This window comes from Phoca vitulina, unplaced genomic scaffold (assembly GCF_004348235.1).
Source record: "Phoca vitulina isolate PV1807 unplaced genomic scaffold, GSC_HSeal_1.0 scaffold18, whole genome shotgun sequence".
Lineage (NCBI taxonomy): Eukaryota > Metazoa > Chordata > Mammalia > Carnivora > Phocidae > Phoca > Phoca vitulina.
Window position 1 is genome coordinate 25,519,956 of NW_022589721.1, and position 20,867 is coordinate 25,540,822.

Consider the following 20,867-nt stretch of genomic DNA (forward strand, 5'->3'; position numbering starts at 1 on the left):
TAGAAAGATCTACCTACTTTGTTCTTGATTTTGCATTTTCCCTCCTAGCTATGACTGTAACTAAAAGTTTTCACTAAGTGATTTTTTTAATCCTTTGACATAGTCAACAGACTAAACTCATAATTACATAGTTTCATAATGCCATTTCCCTGCTCCTACATTTTAGGTTGTTCATATTATGTACAAAGTGAAACTTCTCATCCATGTGTCCAAGATCTTCTAACATTTCAAGGAGAGAGAACTCTATATATTAATATGTGCATTTGTACAGCTACTGCTACTTATCATTCTGGTGGTTTTTTCCTCCTGAGGCCCCACAGCTGAATCAGCTGGGTTAGTCATTTTGCTACTCCAAGACAGCCTTTGTTTTCCTCAGCCTTTCTGGAATACCCTGTTAACCTCTGTTCCTTTTCTTACTGTTCTTGAAAGACCAGCTCATAGCTCAGTTCTTTTGCAATGAAAAACTTTTCCTAATCATTTCAGCTCACAAAAATCTTTCCTTCTGATCTCTAAGGAATCGTCTACTTACTTTGCATGCATGCTTGTCTAAGCTCACTGTTCTCATCCTCTAAGAAGCAATCTTAGACTTTTCTCATTGGAATTTCTTGTTTCTCTTACATTTTATTAATATTATTTCCATGTGGGTCTTTCTTTTACCCTTTCAAACATATGAGTCCTTCTTAGGTAATAATTTCCACTGCAAATATTGGTCTTTTCTTACACTTCTGCAGTACCTTTTATAGTACCTTTCAAATAATTGGTATTCATTAATGTTTGTTTGCATTCAAGACAGAATGTCATGTGCATTTTGAGTGAAGAAATCTTAGATTACTTAGTTTTATCTCTGGTTTGAGTCTTGACAGCAGTTGGTAGATGATCCTGTTTGGAAGCTCTCAGGGAATTATCAATAATTTTGCCTACTTCTGTTGTAAGTTCTGTTCTTTGGGGGCATCCCATGATGCCATTGTTTTTTATATGATGTCCTTTCAATATTTGAGTAATAACCTTATATTTAAAATTTACTGTGTGACATTCTGTGTTAAGCCTTTTTTTTTAACTCAAGGAAGGAAGGTTTTTGTTAACTTATGAATTGCATTTAGCAGCTTTTGAATATATCATTCCACAGTCCATCTACAGTTAGTCAAACCCATAGCAGTTCATTTTTGCAGAATCCATGAAGTAGGGCAAAACACTCTTCAGTTAGCAGTAGAATACCTACTTAGCTTTTGCAGGCAGTTAATTCATTGAACCCCATTTCTGACCACTAAAATGTGATGAAGAGCATGCAGCGAATTATATAGAAATGATTATGAAGAAATTTTTATTCGATTTCAAAGTTCATTAAATAGAAAACACAAAAACATAAAAAGGATGCAAATATTCTTTTACAAAAATCTGAATGGAAAAGTTCTAAAGAATAAATTGTTTTCTGTGGAGAAGGAACTTTATTTATATATTTTTATTTTTTTTAAGATTTTATTTATTTATTTATTTTTATGTAATCTCTCCCCCCAGTGTGGGGCTTGAACTGAAAACCTTGAGATCAAGAGTTGCATGCTCCACTGACTGAGCCAGCCAGGCACCCCTTTGGCCAGAGGAACTTTAAAACAAACAAAATCTGCAAATCCTCTCTCTTTGCCCAGATTTTGCTAATAAGGCACAGAACAGAGAACAGTAATGTATACAGTGAACATACCAGTGTAATGTTGACATGCAGCATGGCTTAAAAATTATGCATGCTTTAAAAATCATGAAATGTACAGAATGGAGCATTAGTTCAAATATTCTAATGGCTGTTTCAGAGGCTTAATTTATTGATCTCAGATTGTAGTATATTAGTCACAGAGTTTCAGAATATATTATGTTGATTTTAAAAGGCCAATTTGTCTCTTCTGTGATTTCAAGTTTATTTAACTTCTTTGTAAATATATACTATATATAGTTAAGATCAACAAACTGTGATACTGCTTTTTTTAATGTTATGGTAGCACATTTCAACAATGATGAAATTTAAGAGAGAAAAAATGTTTTAGTACCTTATTTTTTTTGTATGATCTTGAAATCAAAGCGTTAAAGCTTTATTGTGACACAGTAATGAAAAATGAAGTATCATGGCATACGCATGGTACCAAATACTAAAAATTCTATTGAAGCTATATACCTGCCTGCTGCCAAAATTTACTTTCTATATAGCTCAAGAAACAACTGTAAGTTTTTTCTGATAACCACTTTAAATATTTATGTATTTTAAGTGGGGGCCAAATGCTCTTTTTCTCTTGTAATACTTTGAGTATAACTGATTTAATCTAAAAAATATTTTTTGATTCTGATATATCAGAGAGGACTCCAAATTTCCAAGATTTCATTTTGCTTTCACAGAAAGGAAAAATGTCTGTCACTGTAGGCTTGCTTTCTAGACATTTCTGAATCCTTACCCTTTCAAAATCTTCTACCCTCTGAGCCTTTCAGAAAAATATGTCAACCAGGGCGCCTGTGTGGCTGGTGAAGCGTCTGCCTTCAACTCAGGTCATGGTCCCAGGGACCTGGGATCGAGTCCCGCATCGGGCCCCTTGCTCAGCGGGGAGCCTGCTTCTTCCTCTGCCTGCAGCTCCCCCTGCTGTGCGCGCATGCTCTTGGCTTGTGCTTGCTCTTTCTGTCTGTCAAATAAATAAGATCTTAAAAAAAAGAAAAAGAAATGAGCCAACCACAGCCCTGTTCTTGAGGAGTTTATAGACCTCTAAGAGAAATGGATCAGTACGTCCCTTAAACACATAGTGGTGGTTTTGGTGGCAGAGAAGAGTGGGACGTGCCCAGCATCAGGTGGTCATCAACAGCTTCCTTGATGAATAATGCCAGGCTGAGGCAGGGGAGTGAGTAGGTTGGCCGGGGAAAGGAACAACGAAAGAGAAGCCTGCCCTCTTCTTCATATATGTTAGTTTACTAATGCTTTTGAAGATGTGACATGGAGAACATTGCCTTTTCTATATCCAACCAATAGAATTGTTAAATGAGCTAATTTCAGAGGTTTGTGGCAGTGATTAGAAACCTTCTAGGTTTGTGTTTCCCCAACTTGAAATTTCTGACCCTGGCAATGTTCTTACATCCCAGGTTGAAAAATACTCCTCTATGAAAAGTTTGATATTCTTATTTTAGATAATTACTTGGTGCCATTGCGGCTTTAGACATAGAAGTAAACATGGTTACCAAAATCAGTATGACATTACTTGGTTATAGGTGGTCCTGCATATACTCATACAAAATAAAATGACTTTTAGTGAGACATTGTCTTAGGAGCCAAAATAGATGTTTTAAGAACTCACAAATTCGGGTGCCTGGCTGGCTCAGTCAATAGAGTGTGTGACTCTTGATCTTGGGGTTGTGAGTTTGAGCCCCATGTTAGGTGTAGAGATTACTTAAAAATAGAAAATCTTAAAAAAAAAAACAACCTCACAAATATTTAGTTAATTTATAATTTTATTAGTGGTTGGTGTTTATTGATTTGTACTTTTTGATCTCTACTTACTGGAAATCAAATTTTCATTTGTTAATTATTTCAATAAAAGGGAAAAAGGAGCTCTGTTAGGTAGATGAGTTAAGATATAGCCCTCCTCTTAGGAAACTTGAACTGCCACGACATGAGATAATAAGTGAGAGAACAGACATGGATGTGATACTGCAAAGCTTTGCGAGTCTTGTCAACTCCTAGCCTTTTAGAACTTCCTGTTCATCATAACTTCCCAAACAGTACTGACAGTTCTGTAACCACAATCTTAAAATTGTCTTTGGATGATGAAAAATACAGTGCGACAACTAGAAGTTTTGAATTTTACCTTTCCAGATTGAGAACTTCCTGAATACACACCTCTTGCATTTCTGGCACCTTACATGTAGAAGACACCTTATAAGCCTAATTTGATTGGTTGACCAGTCATATGAGATAGTTAAAATGTTCTTTGAATGTCTGTCTTGGAAAAACTCCCCAAATATGGAACTTCTGTTAAACTATATCTGTTATTAGAATAAGACCAGTGACCAATTCTTGATCTTATTAGAAGAAATCTCTGCTTTTGTTATACATTGAACACCAAGTGCCAAGTGAAGGGTAGGGATTCCACAGATGTAAAATTTTCTTCTTCTAGAAATTTTCTTCTGTTGTTTTGTGATTATCTCATTCTAGTCAATTTTTTTATCCTTCATTATTTACTCAAAATTTTAGAATATAATCTAGTTCTATATTTTAGGTAAAAGATTTGTATCTTACTAAAAACTGATTAAAACAGTAGTGAAATATTACTAGATCTTTATGAGGGATATTTTGTATTATTTGTCATTTTTAATAAGAACCTATAATCATAAACTATGTGATCAGTCTCTTTTTTTCCCCATATCGAGTTAGAGTCTCTTGAACAGTGATTTTCAGTCTGGATATTCTGAAACTACCACTGCTGTGATTTATTTTTGGTCAAAATATTTAATCATGAAATTTTAATTCACATTACCATTAAATCTGAGGGTTTTGTTTGTTTTTTTAAATGATCTTACTTTTTTTGGAGAATTGTTTGAAGTCCTTATTTCTTTTATCTATGTAACTGGTACTTTTGTAGAAGGTACAAGATTTGGAAAACTCCTTTGTGTTTCTAACACCTTTTTTTTTTTTTTAAGATTATTTATTTATTAGACGGCAGGTGCACACGGGGTGGGGCAGAGGGAGAGGGAGAGAGAATCTCACACAGACTCCCTGCTCAGCATGGGGCTTGATCGCAGGGCCTTGAGATCATGACCTTGAGCCAAAATCAACAGTTGGACACTTTAACCACTGAGCCACCCAGGCGCCCCTCTAATACTGTTCTTTAATAGTTTTCTTCCTGTTTCTTTAGTTTTCTTCTCTTCTACTTCCTCCTCTGCTGATCCTTACATGTTTACTTTCCCTAGGGTTCTCCCTAACTCCCTCCCGTTTGTCTTTGGTGATTCCCAGCTAGCTGCTTTGCTATCACTCATATGTTTTTGGTTCTTAAATTTATATTTCACTTGCCTACTATGGGATCTCCTGTTTTAGGTTGCTACCTCATTGAACATTTGCAAAACAGAATTCTTTCTCTCCTTTTTGATACCCTTCTCCCACCCCAAAATGTATCTTCCTCTGTTCCTTGTTGATCAGTGACAGCACCATCCAACCATTTCTCCAAACTGTCCCGTGTCCTAGTTATTATGACTCCTCCCTCTTCTTACCATCTACATTCATTTGGTTTCCAGGTCTGCTTCCTGCAGGTTTGTCTAGCCTTCTCTAAGTTTAGAGAACTTTATGCATGTTTGCAAATTAAAACCACACTCTTGTTGAAACCTCATAGCTTTAACATATGTGGCTCCTTCCACCTGGAATGATAATCCTCTTCTCTTGGCCTAATTCCTTGTTTTTCTTAAAGACTTAGTCATCACTTCTTGCAGGAAAGTTAGGTGTTGCGCTCCTGTTTTCCCAGAGCATCCTGGTGCACCATAGCTGTTACCACACAGACTTAACAGTGCTCTCTGTGATTATCTTCCACCACCAGATCGTGAGCTGCCGAAGGCCAGAGACTGGCCTGGATTTGTATGCTCTGCATTTAGCCTAGGGCATGGCAGGCCTCTTATTAAAAGCAGCATTGCCAAAAGCATAGATGTGATTGGGTATTCGAGTTTTCCCAATCAGATGTATTTCTGAGGCATAGGTGTTGATTTACTTAAGAGGGTTGCAATACACCCTTGTCCCCTTCTGAGTTTGGAACCAACTGAGAGAAATATAAAAATCAGTCTAATGCCAGTCAAAATATTAGCTTTGTTGCTAATAAAGCTGGGTTGGAGAATGTGACTTGACTTTTGTCAAGGGCTACCTGTCCTCCAGATCTAGACTTTTCAACAGTGTGTCTAAGAGACATCCCAGGTTGGCAGAGCAAACATACTTAGCCTTCTTCAAGGAGGACATCCTGACTCCGAACTTCTTGGTAACCCCATTGTGGCCACAAAGAGACTGGCTTCTGACCTAAATATACTTATCATATAGAAGCAGAAAGAGTGACGTGCAGAATGCAGATCTGAAAAACCCCGAAGAGTCCATTTGTTCATTCATTCAACAGATAGATATTGAGCACTCACTATGTTCTGGGCATTGTGTAAGGAAGTGCAAAGGATAAAGATTGGGGTTAGGGCATGCTCAGTTCCTTCATCCAGACTCACCAGTAAAAAGTCATTCTTAAAACAGAAGTCTTCTCTAGAAGAGGTGGGGACAGGAGAATAGAATCATTTTTACAAACTGTATAGCTATTTCTCTACCTGTTTCATGTAAAATAATTCTGAGGACTATGATAATTTGAAGGACACAGTGGCATGAAATACAGAGAAGCATGCAGGAGCAGTCTTTTATGGGAAAATTTCAAAGGTCTTGTTAGTGTTACAAAAAATTTGCAAAGCCTGATCATGATCATTTGTTTTCCTTTGCTTGCAATACTTAGGATCTTAAAGGCCACTTTGTCACCCTGATTTATTTCTAGCATGGGTCTGCCAAGTATTCATTTATATGAGTTACTTAGAAAATCTAGTCTACAGGGAGCTATGGTGGCAGCATTTCAGGGTAATGAGGAAGTTCTAGAGATCTCAGCCACAGACACCAGCGTGTTGTTGGCAGTGATAGGTCTTTATAATGTCAGCAGCATTTTCTGTGAAATGGTTTCCAGATGCCCTCACATTTATCATTTGTCATTGTATTTAGTGCTTTATATGATTTATTTATTGCAGTGTGTTAGATGATCTTAAGGTGCAGCCTGTATTACAACTTTTTGTCCATTGCATAACGTAGATAAGGACAATGTCCCAAATACACAATAAGAAAAAGTCATATGCTTCTTTAAATCATTATACAGGGGAGTGGTTCTCTAGAGCAGTGGTTCTCAAATTTGGATGTGCATGAGGGTCATAGTAGGAAACCGGGTGATTTTTAGAAATAGAAATTCTGGTATCCATCTCTAGAAATTGACTCAGAAAGTCCTGGGTGGGGCCAGAGAGTATTCAGTTAAAAAAAAAAAACAAAACTCCAGGACACTGTTCTTCAGATGGCTTATAAAGAAAAGCATTAATGGTACTATGGAAGCATTGTTTACATAGAATTTCTTATGAAGTAACCTCATGAAGAGAGTAAACATATTGACACAGTAGAAGACTTGTGAGTATTGACTTTGTTAGGGAAATTGAGGATGGTGGTAATTGTTTTTTGGTGTGATAGTGTTAAGAATATGGTGGAAAAAAACAGCATAATTGGGTATATATTATTCTGCCCAGAGACTGAGGTTGAATTCAGTCACTTGCTATGATTTTGTTTGCGGCTGTCTGTTGTTTTTAGTGAAAGAATCCTTGTTTTCTGTAACTTTGATTCCTTATAATCTTGAATTTATTTATAAATCTTTTTTTTTTTTTTTAATTTATTTATTTGACAGAGAGAGAGATAGTGAGAGAGGGAACATAAGCCGGGGGAGTGGGAGAGGGAGAAGCAGGCTTCCCGCGGAGCAGGGAGCCTGATGCGGGCCTCGATCCCAGGACCCCGGGATCATGACCTGAGCCGCAGGCAGACGCTTAACGACCGAGCCACCCAGGCGCCCTAAGTCTTGATGTTAGAAGCCAGTTTTGTGAATTAACACATCTCAACAATGCCTAGCTTAGTAAGTTGACCGTAGTAGGCATCTTATAAAACATTTAATTATAAATGTCTAGGGAATTTATCAGTTAATGATCTTTATACAAAAATTATTGCAACTGATAACTGATATATTAAGGTCATAGTTATCATATATGAGAAAAATTAAAACTAGGTACACTCTATTATTTTTTTTTTACTCTTACTATTTATTTACTAGTCTTTTTCTTTTTTTCTTTTACCGTTCTCTTTATCTTTCTTGGCTGGATTGTTGCTGCTTTTCCTCATTTTATAGCTATAATAAAAAATCTGACTTCTTTGTTGGTGCCCTTAGACATGTCCCAGTACTCACTCTAAGAGAGTAAGTAGGAAAACTGTAGGTCCTGGGTTGCCTGGGATGGGCAAGATCTCTGCTACTGGTCCTGGCATAATTATTAATAGCATCTTCAGACAATCTAAAGATACTCAAGTACTAAGCACCCAGGACCTTAGAAGCCTCTGAATCAGTGATTTGCAAATTGAGTTCTTGCCTTCACTTCTCTGTAGAGGTCCTTCCTTCAGTGCCTCTGTAGGCTTATCTTTGTGCTGTTAACGTCGTGCCTCTTTCTGTGTTTTGATTTCTAACTCCCACGTTCCAGCATCCTCTTACAAGAAACACTAGTAGCATCTTTATTTTTAATGAGAATTTTTGTGTTTTTATGTGGAATTTTTAATTTGTTATAATCTTATTTTTGAACTATAGAAGGTTTTGGCTGTTTCAAAAAAGTTTTTGCCCTTTCAAAATGGTTTCTAAATGGATGAGAATTCCTGGGCCATTTGCTTATGTGTAAGCATTGATGGAACAAAAACAGTTTTCAAAAAGGCATAAAAACCAATGTTCCATGGTGTTCGTGAATACTCGTTCATGCTAAGGGTTCTTTACAAGGAATTCTAACTAAAGGAAAGTTGTAGGTGCAGTTTCTTTTGTCATCTTCCAAATTAAAGGAACTTGCCATTAGTTCTTTAGATACACATAGATCTCCATTTCTGTTTATCTTTGAAGAATACCTTTTCTCCTTATAGTAATATGCTCCTGTACTTTCTGGCTAGCTTTGTTGTATATTTACCAAGCTTTGCTCTGAGAAGTGGAAAATAAGTTTTTGTAGGAGAGCTCCAGCAATCGATTTGTTGAAATATACTCCAGAGATGAAAACTGTCAGAACCTATAATGACTTGACCACATATTCCCCTAGTTGGGCATTCAATCTCCTTTTGACAATTAAGGTTTTGTTGTTGCTGCTGCTGCTGCTGTTGTTTTGGGGTCACCTAGAGTCTTTGACTGTGGTTTAAATAAGACTCTAAAAACATCAGTGCTTAGTATTTTACTTTCTCAGTTCCATTATAAATTCTAAGTAGTCTGATTTACCTTTTGCCCTTTCTCTGTTTTTCTCCCTCTTAATCATGATACTTAAATATATCTTCAACCACTCTGTAATTCTCCCCTGCCCTGGAACTTGTTAATTATGCATAGTAAATATCTGCATAATAGTACCATGGTTTGGATGAGGAAGGTTGTTGCTCACATACTTCTTGTTCACTTTAAAACATTTATACATGCAGAAAACATGATGCTTTTTATAATTTTTTTATTTTTTTTTTTTTTTATTTTTAAAGATTTTATTTATTTATTTGAGACAGAGAGAATGAGAGAGAGAGAGAGAGCACATGAGAGGGGGGAGGGTCAGAGGGAGAAGCAGACTCCCTGCCGAGCAGGGAGCCCGATGCGGGACTCGATCCAGGGACTCCAGGATCATGACCTGAGCCGAAGGCAGTCGCTTAACCAACTGAGCCACCCAGGCGCCCTTTTTATAATTTTTTTAAAGTAGTCTCCATGCCCAGCATCGAGCCCCAACACAGGGCTTGAACTCATGACCGTGAGATCGAGACCTGAGCTGAGATCGAGTCGGACACTTAACCGACTGTGCTACCCAGGTGCCCTTCTTTTTATAGTTCTTAACGGTTCTACTGACATTATCATAGAAGACATTTAGTCAATACTTTATATATTAAATAAGAGAATCACATACCATTTCAGTTTTCAGTTCTGCCTCATCTAATTACTTACCTCTGGAAATTGGGACACAGGAGTGCTGTACTCCTCCAAGACTGCCACCTGAGCACGTTTGAAGAAGGTCTGTGGCATGCAGGATCCAGGGGTACATATGTCTTAGAAGTGGGGATGAACCACATGTTACGTCCTAACCGTGGTAGAGACAGAGTACTTTTCTTACCTGGTTGCAGCTCTGGTTTCTGTCATCCATTGGATCCTTTCTTATTTGTTGTTTAAGTCAACGTCAGATGGAATGAATAGAGAGTTGTGTTTTCTGATTTTAATATTTGTGGTAATTTAGTTCTGTATGATGATTCCAGAAGGTTTTCAAATGGAATCTTGCAGGATTATATTTTCTAAAAGCCAGGATTATTCTATGTTTATTGTTTCTGTTTTGGTAACTCTGCTGAGTAATATTTAATTTTTTCAGTTAAGTATGATAGTATACTGTAAAGTTAAATCTAAGTATAAATCTTTAAATTGATTAGGAGAATGTCTAATACTTACTTTTTCTTTAAAAATTATGATAATGGGGGGTAAACAGATGTTGAGTATGGACCAATCACTTGTTGACTCAGAAAAAACCTTTTTTTTCCTGTGGACAGTATGTATCTCTGTGTAGTTTTGAAAGTATATCAGAGATTTGTCTGCGTATTCTTGTTGTACAGCCAAATATTGCAATGTAATGGAAAGAGCATCTTTTTTAAAAATAGAATTGAAGCTTTAGTTCCATTTATTGCCTTTGTTGTCTTCTTTTCCATAAAGTTTATGTGCCTGGGAATAAAGAAGAAATAGTGAAATTGAGAACGAAAGGAGAGAAGGTATAGAATTACAAGTGGAAAGAATCGTGTAATAAAATACTCCTTTAATGGATTAAAATCCTCTTAAAAGGAACACTTTCCTGAAGATAAGACTATTTTGTTCCCGTTTCTTTGACCCCGTATCTAATTAGTCACCAAACCCTTTTGATGCTTCCTTTGTGCCACCTCCCACGTTCCTTCCTTTTTAAGCTGTGGGCCATTAGAAAATGCATTTTGGTTTTTTCCACGTGTCATCCTCCATAGTGATGTTTGCATTGTTCCATCTGACTGTAATTGTCCTTTCCTGTCCCGAGTTTATCCTTATGATTCAGTGTATTCGTTCTTCACGGGAGCTCTCAAATCTTGTGTCCTTCGTAAAACCTTTCTTCACTTGATAATTACCTTTCTTCACTTGAGCTAGAGGTGCTTTCTCTCTCTTTTGAACTTTTATGGGTGACCCTTATACATTGGATATCCCTTGTCCTTAGATGCTGTCCAAATCTTAGTTCAAAATCAGTTTTTAAACCTTTGTCTTTTTAAGTAGGCCATTACCTTTTTAATCCTTGTGGTTCTTCACACAGTGGCTATATACATGTTGAAGTGCAGGAATAACATCCATATTATAGACTTTATATATATGTGTATATGTATATTTCTATATTAACCTTTTGGTACTTGGGAGGGATATGTATGAGTGGGACTGTAGCATTACTGAATTTAATTGTATTGTTCTAACACTAATTGAATAAGTAACTTGACTTTTAATTTTAACCTTGGAGAAAATAAATGTGATGCTCATTCTTCCAGGATTCAGGATACCATAGAACTATAGTTGTCGGAGTGATAAATTTTTTAAATCTTCTAATAGAAAAACAGTCTGTCCCTTTTCGCCTTGATTACGGATGGCCTCCACTAGGCCTAAAAATAAAACATGAATTGTTTAAAGTGAACCAGTCGACATCATCTGTTTGTTGGAGGAATTCTATTGTTCTGGCATTTAGTGTTTTGTGGTGGACAGGTGTACTTTCTTGATGATTATTTTTATTCTTATAGCACATATCAGAGCAGATATTAAATTTGTTTAATTTATCAGTGAACTTTGGGTCTTCATTTAATGAAGAAACATTTTAATAAAGGTCTGCTATATGCCAGACATGCACAACAATGAATAAGATATATGGATTTTATGTTGGAGGGACTCATATTCTAGTGGTAAAGGCAGACATGTATATAAATAAGTATAATGAATTGTTACAGTTGTAGAAATATACAGTGAAGGCATAAAGAACCAAAATCCTGTAATCATAGCCATTCCCATTTAAAAGTATGAAATTTAGTAAGCCCTAAATAGTCCAGTGAATTCCCAATATATTACTTGTAAGAATTAATTGAGATAATATAATTGCTGTGTAGAAGATACAGATACCATTATATTCTGCTTCTACAGATCATAAAATAAACCTAATTTAAAGTCATACAGTTGGTTCCCATAATAGGATCTAAGCATTCTTCAACTCCAGTGACAGTGTTAGTATAACTTAGTTTTGTTTTAGAAAATAGTTTTATCCCAAGTACCCAATGCTATGTTGTTTAATAATAGAGACATTAATAGTTTAATAATGGAGACTTTAATATTTCCAGTTAGATTTAACTTATTAGATTATATAGTTTATTGAAAATATAAGTAGCTTATGTTAAAAGGAGTCTTTATTAATTATCCAAACCCCCCACACTCACAGAGCTGCATAGGAAAGCAAATGTCATCACAAACTAGAAGTACTCACCGGTGGGCCAACCACTTAGAATACTGGCCCATTAAGCAGATTTCTCCCAGCACCTTTGCTCATGTGCCTGATTCATTTTACTTTCAGTTCAGCTATGAGGTTTTCTGTGCAGCTACTCAAGTCCTTCTACGAATGCCTCTGTGGGCCAGGGTGGGTTGGAAATTAATTTTAACACGTCACCATCAAAGAAGAAGGAGGCTGCCACAGGTCAATACAGCTCATTTCTGCCTGAGATGAGGACCCGGAGACATTGGTGAATCCCTATGAGAATGATGGTAGGGGAGCTAAGGAGAAGAAATTGTCTTGGGGTGTCTTTAAAGAAGAAATTGTAATTTGGGAAGAAGAAATTGTAATTTGGGAATATGCAAAATTTGCTTAAAAAATATGTTACATGACTTTTACATTGTAGGCACTGTGTATATCTATATGGATTTAGTACCCCTAACCCTGAGAGGTGGGTAGGGAGGTGTAGTACTCAGAAAGCCCATTAATCAGAGTGCTCCATGGGCCTGCCTGAACACTGCTATAATATGTACCTTGGTACTTTTTTGGGGTCAATTTTTCTGTTTCCAACTGTACCCGTGTTCCGTTTTTCTATAGTTATCCCACTTGGGACTTGTCTGTACTGGCATGTCATACGCAAAGCTCTGAATTCCACCCGCTCCAGGAGAATAGTGGGCTCCCTTCTCCTTATGTACTAGAATTAAATGTAATGGAAGAATTCCTATCGATTGCCCAGACTTGCCAGTTGCTTGAGGCAATCTGTGATATGCTTAGTCCTTTGGAAAGAGAAAGTTGGGAAGGGCTCAAAAATAAGGTGGTCTGGGGCTCAATTGAGTTTGTTGGAAGGGATTAGAAGCAAGGATGAGGAGGAATTGAAGGAATGCTTTCAGGAAAAAAGGTGTAAGTAGCTTTATTTTCCCATGTTATTAAACTGTGAAAATCTGCTTTTATTAAACTACCAACATGCACTTTTGTAGTATCTTGTTTAAGGTCTTTGGTCTTGGCAGCAGAATTTGATATGGATATTATCAAGTTCTTGATAGCTTTACACTTGATGTCAGCAACCAGTTAGATAAGTTACAGTCCATTAGTACCCTCTGCTAATTAATTACAAGTGAAGTGAACTAGGCACTTCCTGAGCAGTAGGAAAAGGATCTAAAAGCAGGAAGATCGACTAGAAAATAGTCTCTTACGACATGAAAGACTACATTCAAGTTCCTGCAGCAGAACTCGACAAGCCCTATGAATTGACTTCGACAAGGGAGTCAACCCCATTTCTGTGGCTGAGTAGGTCCAGTGACTTCATTTTACTTGTTCTTGTGATGTTTACAAGTACAGTATTCTCTTCTGTAAAGTAGTTAATAGTGTTTCTTTCATGATTACTGATGCCACAGTCATTTTAACCTTATGTTATCAATATGAAATCTCAGTAAATTGAAAAATTTTAATTCTGGTTGCATTTATCTTCTCTATAGTTGGTAGCTTTTCATTCATAAGTAGTCAAGAAGGTGTTTGTTTCATTTTGGGTTTTCTGGAGAAACGCACTGTGATCATTTACTTCCCTGCATGGTAGTGCATTCCTAGTCTGTGAGTCAGACTCACTCCTGCAGTCATGGTCATTGGTCATGGTTTGTGGAGAGCTAAAATGTTTAGGTTAAAAATTGCCTTGTGCTTGCATGTCATATGGCAGTTACCCTGTGAAGTCATCCAATCTGGGCTGGACTCGGCTCCACTGTGCTCCTTACCAGCTGGGTGATATTGGACAGATGGCCTCCCTAAGCCTGTTCCCCATTTATCAGAGGGAGATGATGGTACCCGCTTCAGAGAGTTGGTGTAGGAGTGAGGAATGTTGGAAAATACTTAGTATAATGCTGCACACGTCGTGCTCAGAAAATAACATTTCACTGCCCCCCCTGGCCCCGCCCCAAACTGGTACTGATACTGTTTCTGAAAACTTATTGTGAACCATATACAGAATTTGTTGAGTTTTTTTTTATTCAAGTATAGTTGGCATACAATGTTACATTAGTTTTTAGGTGTGATTTTTAAATGATTAGTTTACAGCAAAGGTTTTCATACTGTCAGGAAAATTATCCCTAGGGCCCTCAAGCACCTTCTGCTTACCCCTTGTAGTACTTCTTTTATTGTATTACTATAGCTACTATTTTATTGAATGCTTGCTATATGTTGTACTCTTTTCATTTTTAATTTTCCCAGTAAGTGCAAAGAAGGCATTATTATACCATTTAACTGATGAGGAAACATGGGCGTAGTAAGATAAAGTAACCTGCCCACCCAGCTGGACAGCAGGAGACCTTGGGGTCACCGCTGGACTGTCTGACTCCAGGGCCCTCCCTTTAACCGCATACTGCCTGTGTGTCATTTTCCTCTTCACTCCTGTTTCTCTCAGTAGATCTAAGCTTTCTGAAAGTAGGAGCTGCATATGGTGTGTATTCCAAGTTCGTATCTTTTCTAAAACCTCTTTAAAAGCAATGTATGATATCCCAAAGTGTCAATGTAAGTGAAACATAATAGCTATTAAGAATCTTTTCTTATTGAAAATAACATAATTTACCATTTTGACAGGGAACTTGAAGCAGTTAAGACTTGTTTCTCAGTCCCTTGCTGGTCTCTTTGCCGTGATAGCAATTTGAGTGTACTATATTTGGCCTTGCATTAGTGTTAGCAGAGGATTCATCTTAATCTTCTTATCAGGTTGCAAGCTTTTTTCATCATTGCCATTACCTAGCTTGGTGCTCTGCATAATAACCACTCAGTACATATTTGATTTTAGTTTATTTCAGTGTATTAATATTTATCTGAAGTATTTTTATACTGGTTGTAGTAGACAGAGAAATACGACTTTTGCTTACTTGGCTTTTCCCTCTCTCTCCTCCCCCGCTTCTTTTCCTCTAATAATAGGACCAGTGTTTACTTTTGGATTCTAAAAAAGTTCAGGTGTTTTGGTGTTCATTAATCTGAAAAATTTCTCAATGAACTCTTTGGAATTTTTTTTCTTCTGTTAAAGAAGAAAACATCCTGAACAATAGAGAGCATTTTATATTATCAGCACATAGTGCCAAGTATATATTGCTGAAATTAATTCACTATTTTTTTTTTTAAAGATTTTATTTATTTACTTGACAGAGAAGACAGCGAGACAGGGAACACAAGCAGGGGGAGTGGGAGAGGGAGAAGCAGGCTTCCTGCTGAGCAGGGAGCCCGATTCGGGACTCGATCCCAGGACCCTGGGATCATGACCTGAGCCGAAGGCAGATACTTAACGACTGAGCCACCCAGGCGCCCCTCACTATTTTTTTTATATATAAGTTTATAAACTCAAGGATAGGGATCTTGTCTCTTATACTTTCTTGTATCTGTGGCATCTAGCATGGTCTTAGGCACATAATCGGTACAGATGAAATACTTGGGTGCTGACTGATTTGACCACTAGTACCTGTGGTGCTGTGGGAAGAGCATGGGGTTACAGAATTAGACACTGGATTCTCACCCAGCCATTGCTGTTGAGTAAGTTACTTGGTCAGTTCTGCTGCACTTCCCACTCCTGCAAAGTAATGGTAGTAATACTTCACTAGGTTACTAGAAATGTTATTATATATGCACAGTGCTCTATGATCACTAAAGGTCCTGTACAAATCTTAAGTCTCTCTTGTTCTTATCACTTTATTGACTCTGCTTCACAGCAAATCTGGACTCAGTCTTATTTGTTTTGGCCAGTGCCGGGTGATTGGTTGACACTTGGTATATGAATGCGTGCATAAATGTGCATACTTCATGAGCAAAGTGAGATCTGGAGAAGTTGTCTCTTGCATAACCTTACTCTGTGAGATAGTAGTCTGCTTAGATCGGAGTTCTTTTAATTTCTAGCTCAAGCAGTCTTTCATATCATATTTTGGTTTCTAAATACATGCAAATGCACACTTCCACAGAGACACACATACTCCAGTTTCATAAATCATGGGAATAATTTTATAGTGGTTCCAGACCAGCATTCCTGTTACTAGTTTGCAGGACAAGAAAACTAATCGCTCTCACTTACATGGTTCTTTCCAGATAGCTGATGTGCTTTACCCAAGGCCATGTAGTCACTTAAGTGAAAGAATTGGAATGAACCCAGATATTTTGCATGCCAGCCCATTGCTCTTTCCAAGACACCAACACCTGAAACTATATAGAGCAGCCTTTGAGGATTTTTGAAATTCCTGGACTTTCCTTTGAGGTTGTTTCCCCCTCTAGTGTAGTTCCTCATATGATGCATTATGTAGGTACACATATTAATTGTTTCCACCAGCCACAATGGAACAGACTGTCCTTCAAGACCACTGTGGCTGGGGCTGTGAGTGGATTGGGCCACGCAGTGGGAATGTGGGGCTGGAGGATGCAGAAGGTGGTAGGAGACAAGATTAGAAAGGAAGTAAAGGGGTTAGAGATTATGTATTTGCCTTTATAGGGTGAATTTGGTAGGTTGTGTGTGTATGTACACACACGCACACACATGCCCCTAAATGATTCGATTTGGAACTTTGGAATAATTCATTAATGTATTCACTTTGACCTATAGTGTCTTTGGGGAGGGGAGAGGACATTTTTTCATTTCTTAGTCAGTAATGGAATTCGCATTCCTGTTTTCTATTGGCGCCAGTTTGCGGTTTTTCTTTTTATTTTAAATAACTCATTAATATTCAGAAACCTGAATTTCTAGGTCAGTTTTACAGGATGAATAATCTTTGTACTTTGTGATTTTATTCTTTTTTGAACAGGAGTGTGTTGCTGCTGTTCTGCTCTGCGTCCTCGCTACAAACGCCTGGTGGACAACATATTCCCTGAAGATCCAAAAGTAATTTGATCTACATCTACTGATCCTTCTCTTTGCTGACCCATCCTTGCCCCCTGCTGACCTCCCTAAGGTTTCCCTAGTTTCATTTCTCTACTTCTACCCCTAAATCTCACCATGTACACTACTATTTTTATATTTATCTTTTTGGTTTTTTTTTTTTTTTTTTTTTACTTTTAAATGACCCATGCTTGCTTGTCTAATTTTCAGATCCTTTTCATAGATAAGCAAAACATTTGGAATGATGGACAGATGGTGTTCTCTTATCTAGATAGTTCCTATATTTAAGTAATACTTTTCAGAAATTTATGAGCTAGTGCCAGATTATTTGTACAAAATGCTAAGAATACAACTGTGAACACAGACATGGTTTTCTGCTCTCGCTGAGCTCACAGACAAGGAAATCGGCGATTATAATATTGTGTGAAAGAATGCTATGATAGAGAGATGACGCACAGGGCACTTCTTGAGTGGGTCGGAATGACGCCTAATGTGGGCCTAGAGAACAGAGACCTTAAGGAAGTGAAATCTAAGCTAAGATCTGAAGAGTAAATAGTTTGGCCACACAATTTTCAGAAGAGAAGTGAGAAGTAAAGGAATAATATTCTAGGCAGTTCTCTTTTTACTTAAATGCTTGGGAATTTTTTATAACCATTACTTTATTATGGAAGATTACTGTTTTCAGAGCAACTGGATTTGATTGATTTTGCTTGACACTGTCCCTAAGTTTTCCAAGACTCCTTTAGTCTAGTGTTAAATGGATATGAACAAAAAAAATGTTAGATGGGTTTAATTGCTTTATTTTAAAATGTAGCCGGGACACCTGGCTAGCTCAGTCCACAGAGCATGCGATTTTTGATCACAGGGTTGTAGGCTCGAGTCCCATGTTGGGTGTAGAGATTACTTAAAAATTAAAAAAAAAAAATGTTTACCAAAAAAATAAATAAAATATAGCCAATTATAGAAACCTTTTGGTTATCTTAACATTTATGTATTTCATGATATATGAAATATTTATTTTTAATCAAATTTGATTTAAACATTCAGCCATTTAGAAGAGGTTAATTTGTTACATACTGTTGGCTGCCAGATACCTGGATAATTTGTGGCTGATTAAGCCAGAAGATACGGTACCTGCCTTTAGTAGCTTTCCATCCATTGACTGACATAAAGCAACAGCACACTAAATATTAAATCCTAATGCATAAGTCAGTAAGCAAAATTTTAAGTAAAACAGGTGGTAAAGTTTTTGCCTTTAAAGCAGAGAGATTTTACTGTGGGTTGGCAATCTCTGGGAAGCATTCTCGGAGGAAAGGAGATTTGCTGAGCTTTGAAGGATGTGTGCCATCTGGAGAAGTGAGATTAGTCTCTTTGTTGCAAGTGAGGGGCCTCTAGAGAAAAGGCAAAGGGGTGCAAGAGAAAGCAAGGGGTACATTTGAGATTAAGAACCTTCAAATAAAGGTTTATATAGCCTCATTGTAGAGGGTATTGGGTGATAATCGTGTTGACCATGATTTCTGATTTGAAATTCCAGTCATGTCATTTAATAGACTGAGTGTTCTGATCATTGGTGGAGGCCAGATTATGGAGGAATGTGAATGACAGACAAAGCTTCTCCTTTATCTACTTTAATTCCTACGCAGTGAGGGAGTTTTGAACACTTGTGACCATGGGAGTGATGACAGGTAGAGAGAATGGTTATAGAAAGAATATTTTTGCCAGGTATTGATTGATTGCCGAGTATTTAGATAAGATTTGTTAAAATGGAGATCTGTAAAATAAGATTTTAAAAAATTTACATAAACCTTGCATACATGTGGCAATCATAACCCATTTGACCTTATTTGTTATTTTTAATTTATTGACCAACAATAAAAAATCATGTAGTATAGCCAAAATAGATCAGGCGTACTACCCAGTATACAGAGGTCTACATGTTATAGTCCCGGCCTTCAAAGAGTGATCTAGTGAGGGGGACCAAACCATGTTTTAATAATTACTGGCCTTGTGATCATGGGCAGGTACCTCAGTTTCTCATCATGAAATGGAAATTATAAATAGTTCCTATTTCATAAGCTTCTCATGAGGATTAAATGAGTTAATACAATTCTTTGCTCACCCTTTCTTCCCTAGTGTCAATGACAGTGCCTGGCATATGGTTAGCACTTGATGAGTATTTGCTTAATGACTGAAAAACAGTATGATAAAATATAATAGAGATAAGTACAGTGAGCTAAAGGAACATATAGGAGGAGCCTCTTACCCAAGCTCTGAAGGGATGTTGGGAGGTTGCACTGAAGGCTTTTTGGAGGACATTGAGACCTGCAGGATGAGTAGGAGTTACCCAGGTGAGCTAGAGAAGCATCCCCAGGCAGAGGTGAGTTGAGTGAGAGGAGTCATGCACAGACTGTATGATTCCATCAATGTGTGCTGCTCTTGATAATGCTGAAAAGCAGAGTGGTGATTGCCTGGAGAGGAAGACAAGGACTGCAAAGGGCATGAGGAATCTTTTGCAATGATGGAAATGTTTGTATCTTGTTTTTTAGTGGTGGTTTCACAGATATCAGATATACAACTGTCATAGTTCAAATTATAGTTTATTGTGTATAAATAATTCCTCAATAAAATTAGTAAGGGATTAAAAAAAAATGGGTGAGAGGCAGTCATATTTAAGTAATGATGTAGAGGAACTAATACAGAGGGAGAGGTTAAAAAACCAGGAAAGAGAGAGGCTAACTTGATGGAGCCAGATCCTGGGCCATGTGAAGCAAACAGCAAGAACATAGGCAAACTGATTTCTCCAAGACAAGTCCTCCAAAAATAGGGCACTTTCACTTTGCATGGGCAGGGTTTCTTCATTCAGGTTCTGTTGACCTTTTGATCCAGTTAATTCTTCGCTGTTGGGTTATCCTGTGCATTGTGGGATGTTTATTAGCATCCCAGGCCTCTACCCCAGATGCCAGTACACCCACCGCCCAGCTGTGACAATCCAGAATGTCTCCAGACATTACCCTGGGGAAATGAAGTCACCCTGGTTGAAAACCACTGGTCTAGAGGGCACTGAGGGCACTGAGAAAGCAGGGGTGTTTTTGCCAGTAAATTCTAATCTGATGACTTCCATCTTCTCTGAGGAGGAGAGGAGCTCATTTGATGTCAGAGAGGGAAGAGAGGCGGCAAAGTAGCAAGTTTGAGGAAAAACGAGTAGGTAAAAAGTAGGTTGGCGATGGAATGACAAAATAGCCAGAGAATGTGGAGGGGACAGTTGAAAATGTAGATTTATAAAATTTTTAGTTGTAGATTCACCATTTAACATAATTTTTCTGTCTCCCTTCCCACCTCCTCTAACAATCCTAAAAAGCATTTAGTTATTTGGACTATATATGACCAAAACGTTTAGGCTGATAACTGATTTGTTGTCTGAGGGTGGGGAGTACCGTCAGACCTGTGGCCTGTCACCTTTTAGGGGGCAGAGACAAATGAAAGTTTGCCAATCCCACACTGGGGGCCTCTTGTTCTTAATATGTTGGCTAAACAGAGATTCATGCAGTTCTTAATACCTTCTCATTTATTAATTAAGAGAAGGCTTTATAATGCTCTCGGCAAGTTTGGAATCATTTTAACATGTTCACTGTTGTATATGTAAAGGAGTAAAATAGGCTTAACAACATAGTGTAAA

At 37.5% G+C, this 20,867-nt stretch overlaps 1 protein-coding gene across 2 annotated transcripts in view; it reads left to right on the top strand.

The window, feature by feature from the left end:
- Nucleotides 1-20,867, top strand: part of EFR3A (EFR3 homolog A) — a 105,908-nt gene that overhangs the window by 19,157 nt on the left and 65,884 nt on the right. The window contains exon 2 of one of the 2 annotated variants that reach the window (XM_032415470.1): nucleotides 17,118-17,194. In XM_032415470.1, coding sequence (XP_032271361.1) covers nucleotides 17,118-17,194 — 77 coding nt within the window. Of the gene's footprint in view, nucleotides 1-17,117; nucleotides 17,265-20,867 lie in introns of those variants that run through there. The other variant, XM_032415471.1, reaches the window with a different exon arrangement.